The 8933-nt window shown below is 47.6% G+C and overlaps 1 protein-coding gene across 7 annotated transcripts in view; it reads left to right on the top strand.

The window, feature by feature from the left end:
- Positions 1-3455: 3455 nt before the first annotated feature.
- Positions 3456-8933, top strand: part of LOC113220229 (KAT8 regulatory NSL complex subunit 3-like) — a 9144-nt gene continuing 3666 nt past the window's right edge. The window contains exons 1-2 of one of the 7 annotated variants that reach the window (XM_026449016.1): positions 3456-3500; positions 5001-5265. In XM_026449016.1, the coding sequence (XP_026304801.1) occupies positions 5099-5265 (167 nt within the window). In that variant the 5' untranslated portion in view covers positions 3456-3500; positions 5001-5098. Of the gene's footprint in view, positions 3501-3801; positions 3918-4134; positions 4269-4903; positions 4924-5000; positions 5266-8933 lie in introns of those variants that run through there. The other 6 variants (XM_026449019.2, XM_026449013.2, XM_026449015.1 and 3 more) reach the window with 6 other exon arrangements.

The following is an 8933-nucleotide window of genomic DNA, read 5'->3' as shown; positions in this document are numbered from 1 at the left end:
TAAAGCTCATGCAAACGGAACTAATATGATCAAGCAGTTATTACTAGAGCTTATTCTAAGGGCTATACACATATAATCTTTTTAAACCCCCACATCAATCTGAGGAAGCAGGGACTTTCTCTTTTAACCTTAGTTTACGGCACAGCTCTAGGTCATGGAGGAAGGTTCAGAAGCACTAGTCCTCTCTTTTTTCCATACCCATTCCCTAGCAAACGTAGGAGGCAGAGAAGTCATAATCAAACGACAGAAATAAGTTTTGAGAGAGCTGGACAATGTCTACTTCAGTTTTTTGTCATACAGGGCATCTTTTACGTAGTGGGGTGCCCTACAGCTCTTTTTTCACTGAATGCATGTTGCCGCTGGGGGCTTCTCTCTCCCATGTGGACCCAGGGAGGCTCTCACCTCTGAAGTCGATGGACATGCAGGGCCTGGGTAGTGGAGCTAGCGGTGGGTCAATCTTGGCCGACTGCACAACAAGCCGCAGCATCTCGGAGACCTACTTTCTTCCCTCCTTCCCTCCGCAGTGCCACAGCTTCCTTTTTGGAGCTCCTCAGTCCAAGGCTCTTCCCAGGGATCCTGGGGTGAGTGGAGCCCCACTTCCTGTCTGTTGCTTGGCAACAGAGAGGATGTCACAAAGGTGGGCGGTTCTTGGTTCTGGCGAGGAATTAATGGGAAAGAGATGGGGGAGGAGGAACAGTATGGGTGTCACCCAGTATCGGTGAGTGGGCCTGTAGAAACAAAACCATCTGGCTGCTTTCACCTCCTCTTTTCTCTTTACTCCTATTCTGCTTTTTTTTTTTTTGAGATGGAGTCTTGCTCTTGTTGCCCAGGCTGGAGTGCAATGGTGTGATTTTGGCTCACCACAACCTCTGCCTCCCGAGTTCAAGCGATTCTCCTGCCTCAGCCTCCCAAGTATCTGGGATTACAGGCATGCGCCACCATGCCCAGCTAATTTTGTATTTTTAGTAGAGATGGGGTTTCTCCATGATGGTCAGGTTGGTCTGGAACTCCCGAACTCAGGTGATCTGTCCGCCTCAGCCTCCCAAAGTGCTGGGATTACAGGCGTGAGCCAGCAAGTCTGGCTTTTATTTTTTTTCCCACCCCACACCTGCCCTCCTTGCTGTCCTTTTCATTTCAAGGTGAGACGTAAGGTTGATGTTTTCTCCTTGTACAAGCAAGTTGTCTGGAGTGAATCATTGCCAAAGTCACACAATTTAGATAAGAAAATAAGAAAACAGTGAAGCGACCTGAGAAAAGCGAGAAAAGTCCCAGGAAAATCAAGGACTATTTCTGTGAGGTCTCAGAGAAAGTTCTTCCTAACGTGGAAGCCTCCTTTTTACTAAGAAAAACCTAAGTTTAGATCTGAGACCCTCTTTGACAAAAGGAAATTAGCTTTTGAATGAATGAGCTCCTGTGGAAGGTGGAAGAAGCCCATGTGGTTTTGAAGCGGCTGTCTTTATGGCTGTCAGAGCCTCTGAGCATTAAGGTGGAGCTGGGGCATTTACTCTTATTCTCCACAGCAAGGTTTTTTAGGCTTTAGGGTTGAACGTTGTATGAATTACATCTTATTCAATAGTTAGAATGAAAACTAATGAATATCTAAAAGCTGGGTGCGGTGACTCACGCCTGTAATCCCAGCACTTTAGGAGGCTGAGGCGGGTGGATCACGAGGTCAGGAGGTGGAGACCATCCTGGCTAACACAGTGAAACGCCGTCTCTCCTAAAAATCCAAAAAAGTTATCGGAGCATGGTGGCACACGCCTATGGTCTCAACTACTCGGGAGGCTGAGGCAGGAGAATCGCTTGAACCCTGGAGGAGGAGGTTGCAGTGAGCCGAGATCACGCCACTGCACTCCAGCCTGGCCGACAGAGAGAGACCCCGTCTCAACAACAACAACAAAACAAAAAAAAAATCAAACTCATCAATAAGCAAAGAAACAGGATAAGATACCATTTATCACCTCTTAAATTGGCAAAGAATGAAACAAAATGATAAACACAGTGTGCTGAGGAAAGGGGCAGAGAAAAGATACAAATTTGTTTATAGTGGGAATGGAAATATAAGTAGAGAAACAGCAGAACCCTGGCCCCAAACAAGCGCCAGGAGACAAAGTTCAGGGTAGGGAGAGGTGGGGCAGGGGCTGCTGTATTTGTGATAATTTCTACGGCATTAAGCTTCATATTTCTAAAAAGCACATTTAAATAGCATTCCTTGATTTTTTTTCAAATCTGTGAGGCATTTTCCCAGTTTTATTGTTTTTCCCTGGGGCTCTACCTCCTGGTCTTCTCTTCTCCCCCAGCCGAGACTGGTGGTCCCCAGTCATGCAGCACAGCTATTGTCCTGGGATACTCTTTGCCATCACCTTCAGAATTCCTCATCTGCTTCTTGTGTTAGACCCTGCTTCCCCGATCCTATGCCTTCCGTTTTCTCATTTTACACTCTCATCTTTGTGGAACACAGCTTTTAGTAGCTTTCTGAATGTTTCGAGTGTTTGTATGTCTGTACATATCTTTTTCTTTTTTTTTTTTGAGACAGAGTCTTGCTCTGTCGCCCAGGCTGGAGTGCAATGGCACGATCTCAGCTCACCGATCTCTGCCTCCGGGGTTTAAGTGATTCTCCTACCTCAGCCTCCCGAGTACCTGGGATTACAGGCATGGGGCACCACACGTGGCTAAGTTTTGTATTTTTAGTAGAGACAGGGTTTCACCATGTTGGCCAGGCTGGTCTTGAACTCCTGAACTTGTGATCCATCGCCTCAGCCTCCCAAAGTGCTGGGATTACAGGTGTGAGCCACCACACCTGGCCATTTTTTTAAATTAATCAATTTTTTTTTTTTTTTTAAATAGAAATGAAGTCTCACTGTTCTGTGCAGGCTAGTCTTGAACTCTTGGGCTCAAGCGATCCTCCCGCCTCAGCCTCCCAACGTGCTGGGATTATAGGCATGAGCCACAGCTCCCGGGTGAGATTTATCATCTTGAACCATGACTCTTGCTCTCTTATGTCTCTTGATGTCCTGTTGTCAGTCAGTCAACCAACCAACCAATTATTGATCAGTCATCATTTGAACAATTACCTATGTCCTGGGCTCTATGTTCTCTGGAGGATACAAAGGTTAATTTCCCTGACTTTGAGGATCTACTGTCTCTACACAAAAACACATAGGAAAGTTCACCACACAAAGCGATCTAGGGTCAGTAACAAAATTCTATTTTTTTTTTTGAGACATGGTCTCACTCCGTCGTCCAGGCTAGAGTTCCGTGGCGCGACCATGGCTCATGGCAGCCTGGACCTTCCAGACTCAAGTGATCCTCCCACCTCAGCCTCCCGAGTAGCTGGGACTACAGGCATACACCACTATCACACATGCCTAATTTCTAAAATTTTTTTGTAGATACAGAGGTCTCATCATATTGGCCAGGCTCATCTGAAACTCCTGAGCTCAAGAGATCCTCCCGCCTAGGCCTCCCAAAGGGCTAGATTACAGGTGTGAGCCACACAGGTAAATTCTTAACGAGTAAATTCAGGGGGCTGCCCTGGTGGAGGTGGACAGTTGGGTGCTCGACGGCCCACAGGGCACAAAGGACCAACACGATGGTGGCGGCGAGAACTGGGGCTGTAGAAGCCAGCCTAGTCCTCCGCCCTCGCTTTCCCTACTGAAAATGCTCGATGGGGAAACTCCAGCCCAGGTGCTGACTTTCTGCTTCCAACACGCTCTCGCGCTCTCGGCGCTCCTCTTCCGGACTGGGGCTTCATCCATTCCGGGCTTTGCCGCTCACCGCCTCTCCCTTTCCAGGCCGTGAGCCGCTTCCGCGTTTTACTCGGTGCCGGCAGCGCCGGGGCGTGGAGGCGTTAGGGATCTGGCCCAGGCCGAGCGCGCGGCCCTAAGACCGCGAGTGAGAGCTGCGTTGGCTTGGAGGGGAGTGGCGGGCCGGGGGGATCGCGGCCCTGGTTGGGACGGCCGGGGGTCTCGGCGAGGGCTTCAGGGCTCCCGGGGCATGCGGGGGCCCGGGCTAGGGCCGGCTGCCGGGGCTGGTCGGGCGGGTTGGGCCGGGGGCGGGCGGGGACCGTGTCTGGGCTTCCGTGACGCGGACGCCGAGCCGTGCCCCAGGGAGCCGGAGGCGGGAGGCGGGAGGCGGGAGGCGGGCGGGGACCAGGAGGCTCCTCCTCGTCGCGAACTCTGGATGACCTTGGCCAAGTCGCTTCAGTTCCCCGAGCTGGCGACCTCGTATGTAAAAAGCGAGTCATGGCCCTGTCTCCTAGATAGAGGGTCAGTGGCGGGAACGCCTGCGGGGCAGCCGGGGTCCTGGGCGGTTTGCTGGGGACGCCTCGACGGGGGTGAGGTTGAAGGGGCTTCCACGGGAACCATTTTGTCACAGGCTCTGTGGGGGGAGCTCTCATTTTTATATCAACTCTGGAATATTACGAAGTACCGACAGAACTTTTGTTTCATGCGATACGAGGGACTTGAAGGAAATGGAGCCCTAGCTGGGATTGGCTTTTTGGAGGCCCGCGTTGCCCTGCCTTTTAGGGGTGCCCACGCCCTTGCTGCGGACCCGGCTCTGTTCGCATTGTCGGTAGAGGATGATGTGAAGCGACAGAGATCCTTAGCTTTCGACGAACTCGTGTTTGTGATTTCCCGTTTGCCAGAACGCTTCCTGCCCACCTAGGAACTTGTGCTGGCCAAGCAAGTTTAGTGTCTGTCCACGCCAGGTCTTTCTGAACCTCGGGGTCCGTGAGCTCTCCCGTTAGCGAATTTCAGTTCTCTAGAGGTTGAGTATGGGACAACTCACGGCACCTGTTTTTGTTTTTGTTTTTTTTTTTTTCTTTTTTTTTTTGGTGTTGGTGTGGGATTCCACGAACCCTCCCCACCAGAGGTCTGCTGTGACATGGATACTCAACAGGAATGATAGTAGGTTAGAAAAGTAAGCATGTTAGATGGTGTAGATTGGGAGAAATTCAGAATACTGGAATTGACCTAAACTGAAACTTCTCACTGCAGGTGACTAGCATGCAGATACCCTTGCTCTGACTTTCTGCCCCGCCACTGACGTGGCCCACCGGGGTGGGGAGAGGGACTTCCAGACTTCAGCTCGACGCATGGGCACCTCGCTGCTCTTCCAGCTTTCAGTACACGAACGGGAGCTGGACCTGGTTTTTCTGGATCATAGCTGTGTCAAGCCTTGGAGTGCCCACCCAGATGCCAGTAGTGCCCGCCCCACCCGCATGCTCTTTGTCACTCCCCGGCGGCAGCACGAAAGTACCATGTAAGTTTGGGCTTCTAAGGGCTGCTGCTGCCATCACTGGGCAGTGATCAGATGGGAATTTAGAGAGGACTTTCTCAGGATTGACTGGGGGAGATTGTATGAGGCATTTGGATGTTAAATTCAGGCATCTCTTAAGCAGCATAAGGATAGCAGGCTTGAATGTGGATATCTCTATGAGACAGCTAACAATTAGGAAAACAAGATGTGCAAATGAAAAGCAGACAACCTATTCCACTTAGATAATAGGATGTGTGGAAAGGGGAAAATCGCAGAGGGTTATTTAACTGGTGAAGAAAAAGACTGAAAAGTTGATTTTAAAAGATTACCACACAGGATATGACTCCTTATCACATTAGTCCAGTGCTCTGGGTTTCTTGACAGTGGCAACAATAGCCTTTTTATAGTAATGCATTTTGCTTTTCTTGGCTTCACACAGGAAGGTTAGAAGCCAGTTCCCAAGACATTGCTTTTTCTCTTTCCTTGTTACAGAGCTGCTATCCATGGGTTAATCTAAATCCTTCTTATGTCTAATGATATTTTCACCCAGCCTATGTTATAGGGTAAGGAAGTTTCATAAACTGACTACCTGATGTGTGATACAGTTACATTTGGTCTAAATAAACCTGTTTGTCAATTCTTTTGCACTTTTAGGCACTCTAATTATATTTCAAGATGTGTTGATATATTCTGTTATGGTGATCAAAGGAGGACTTTTGGAGAAGAGTTTTTTCTGTTTGTTTTTAATCTGACCTAATGTTTAATCTTTCCTTAAGCACTGGTTTCAATTTTGTGGGGGGTTAGAGCCCTTGTAGAGGCTTCTTTAGAGCCCCCCTCCCAGAATTGAGCCTGAATGACCTGATGAGTTAGAGATATCACGATGTGTGTGTGTGTGTGTGTTTTTGTTTTGTTTTTGTTTTTGAGACAGAGTCTTGCTGTATTGCCCAGGCTGGAGTGCAGTGGTGTGATCTCGGCTCACTGCAACCTCCACCTCCTGGGTTCAAGCGATTCTCCTGCCTCAGCCTCCTGAGTAGCTGGGACTACAGGCATGTGCCACCATCCCTGGCTACTTTTTGTAGTTTTAGTAGAGATGGGGTTTAACCCACCGTGTTAGCCAGGCTGGTCTTGAACTCCTGACCTCAGGCAGTCCACCCGCCTCGGCCTCCCAAAGTGCTGGGATTACAGGCATGAGCCACCGCCCCTGACCCACTATGTATGTTTTAAACATGTGCAGAATAGTGTTTTTTATTTCATTTCCCAATGACTTTATAATTTTGTTGCCTTTTTTTGGTTGTACAGGAGATAAAATCTGTAACTTTAGGCAATAATTTAGCATAATCCTGATGCCTCTGGCCTAGGACGTAACTGAAAACTCCTTTAAATAGTAGTTGAGGTCTTTTCCTTTTTTCTGCATATTAGCTTCTTGCTGACATTAAAACTCCTGTGGCCACATCTCATGACATTTTCTTCAAGTGAGATTCTGTGGACTTGGTTCTTTTGGTACTTAGGAAATTGTTTCCTTTTATAATCTCTGTCTCCAAATATAGACCCTGAAAGTGAGAATTTGGCATGCTTTAAGAACTCTTTTAGGCCAGTGTGGCCAGAATATAATAGCAGTAGGGGTATAAGTGGGAGGTAGGGAGAAGTTGGCAGAGGTTACCTCGTGAAGGAATTTGATTCTAAGAGTGGTGAGAAGCCATTGAAGGATCTTAAGCTAGAGATTCAATATATACTTTAAAAAGATCATTTTGGATTTTTTGTTGAGGATGTTGTAGTGTAGGAGTAGAACTTACAGGACCAGCTGCAGGCTGCCATTGCAATGGACTGAGATGGGCCAGAAATCATGGTATCTTGTATCGGGCAGGAACAGTACAAATGGAGAAATACAGATGGCTTTGAGAAGTATTTCATAGGTAGAGTGAATAGGTTAATAGGATCTGCTATAGTGAATTGGAAAGAAGAGCAAGAACCAGGGTTAAAGGAAAAGGTAAAATTAGGATGACAGATTTCTGGCTTGAGCAATTGGGTGGTGCCATGAGTTAGGGAAAACTGGGGGAGAATAGGTTTGTGATGGTGAAATCAAGAGTTCTCTTTTGGGTACACGTATCCAAGTACCTAGCTCAATGTCTGGCCTAGAGAAGGTTATCAGCTCTTTTGCCCACCACCAAATCTAGCTGCACATGATTTCATTTCGTTTCATAATGATGTAATTATCTCAGTCATTGGAAATGGATGCAGTAAGGTCACTGAGGTCAAAAAGTTAACATAAAGTTTGGCAGATAGCCACTAGACCAGTTTGTTTGGCATAGTATTTGGGGTGACAAAGTTGGTACAATATATCATAAAGTTGGAAGGACCCTTGGGACACTAATATTTCTTTTTTTCTTTCTTTCTTTCTTTCTTTTTTTTTTGAGTCGGAGTCTCACTCTGTTGCCCAGGCTGGAGTGCAATGGCACAATCTTGGCTCACTGCAACCTCCGCCTCCCAAGTTCAAGCAGTTCTCCTGCCTCAGCCTCCCAGGTAGCTGGGATTATAGGCACCCGCCACCATGCCTGGCTAATATTTGTATTTTTAGTAGAGACGGAGTTTCACCATGTTGGTCAGGCTCGTCTTGAACTCCTTACTTTAAGCAATCCACCTGCCTTGGCTTCCCAAAGTGCTGAAATTACAGGCATGAGCTACCATGCATGGCTGGATTTCATTTTAAAATATGAAAGACCTTTAGATGTTCATTTATATTTGTTTCTGTTCTAGGCTCTGTACAAAATGAGCTAAATAGCTAAGGTATGTGCATTCCAGGTCATCTGTCTTAGATAATCATACAGAAGGAAATCATAGACTTTACAGCATATATTAATAACTACCAGTTGACTTGCTATTGAAAGGGAAAGTTTGTATGAATTTAAAACCCTAGACCAGCACTGTTTAACAGAACTCTCTGTAATAATAGGAATATTCTATACCTGGGATATCCAGTATGGTAACTGCCACCACATGTATCTGTTGAACACTTGAAATGTGGCTAATGTCTAATGTCGCTGCGGAACTGAATTTTTTATTTTTACTTTTTTTTTTTTTTTTTTTTTTTTTTGAGATGGAGTCTTGCTCTGTCGCCCGGGCTGGAGTGCAGTGGCCGGATCTCAGCTCACTGCAAGCTCCGCCTCCCGGGTTTACGCCATTCTCCTGCCTCAGCCCCCCGAGTAAGTGGGACTACAGACGCCCGCCACCTCGCCCGGCTAGTTTTTTGTATTTTTAGTAGAGACGGGGTTTCACCGTGTTAGCCAGGATGGTCTCCATCTCCTGACCTTGTGATCCGCCCGTCTCAGCCTCCCAAAGTGCTGGGATTACAGGCTTGAGCCACCGCGCCCGGCTGTATTATTTTTTCATATTTTTGAGACAGAGTCTTGCTCTGTTACCCAGGCTGCAGTGTAGTGGTGTGATCTTGGCTCACTGTAACCTCTGCCCCCTGGGTTCAAGCAATTCTACTGCCACAGTCTCCCAAGTACCTGGGACTACAGGTGCTTGCTGCCATGCCCAGCTAATTTTTTGTATTTAGTAGAGATGGGGTTTCACCATGTTGCCCAGACTGGTTGCAAAGTCCTGAGCTCAGACAATCCGCACGCCTCTGCCTCCCAGAGTGCTAGGATTACAGGTGTGAGCCACCGTACCTG

This window comes from Piliocolobus tephrosceles, unplaced genomic scaffold (genome assembly GCF_002776525.5).
Source record: "Piliocolobus tephrosceles isolate RC106 unplaced genomic scaffold, ASM277652v3 unscaffolded_663, whole genome shotgun sequence".
NCBI classification, from domain to species: domain Eukaryota; kingdom Metazoa; phylum Chordata; class Mammalia; order Primates; family Cercopithecidae; genus Piliocolobus; species Piliocolobus tephrosceles.
The sequence above is the reverse complement of the archived record's forward strand: the minus strand, read 5'-3'. Positions and strand labels throughout refer to the sequence as shown.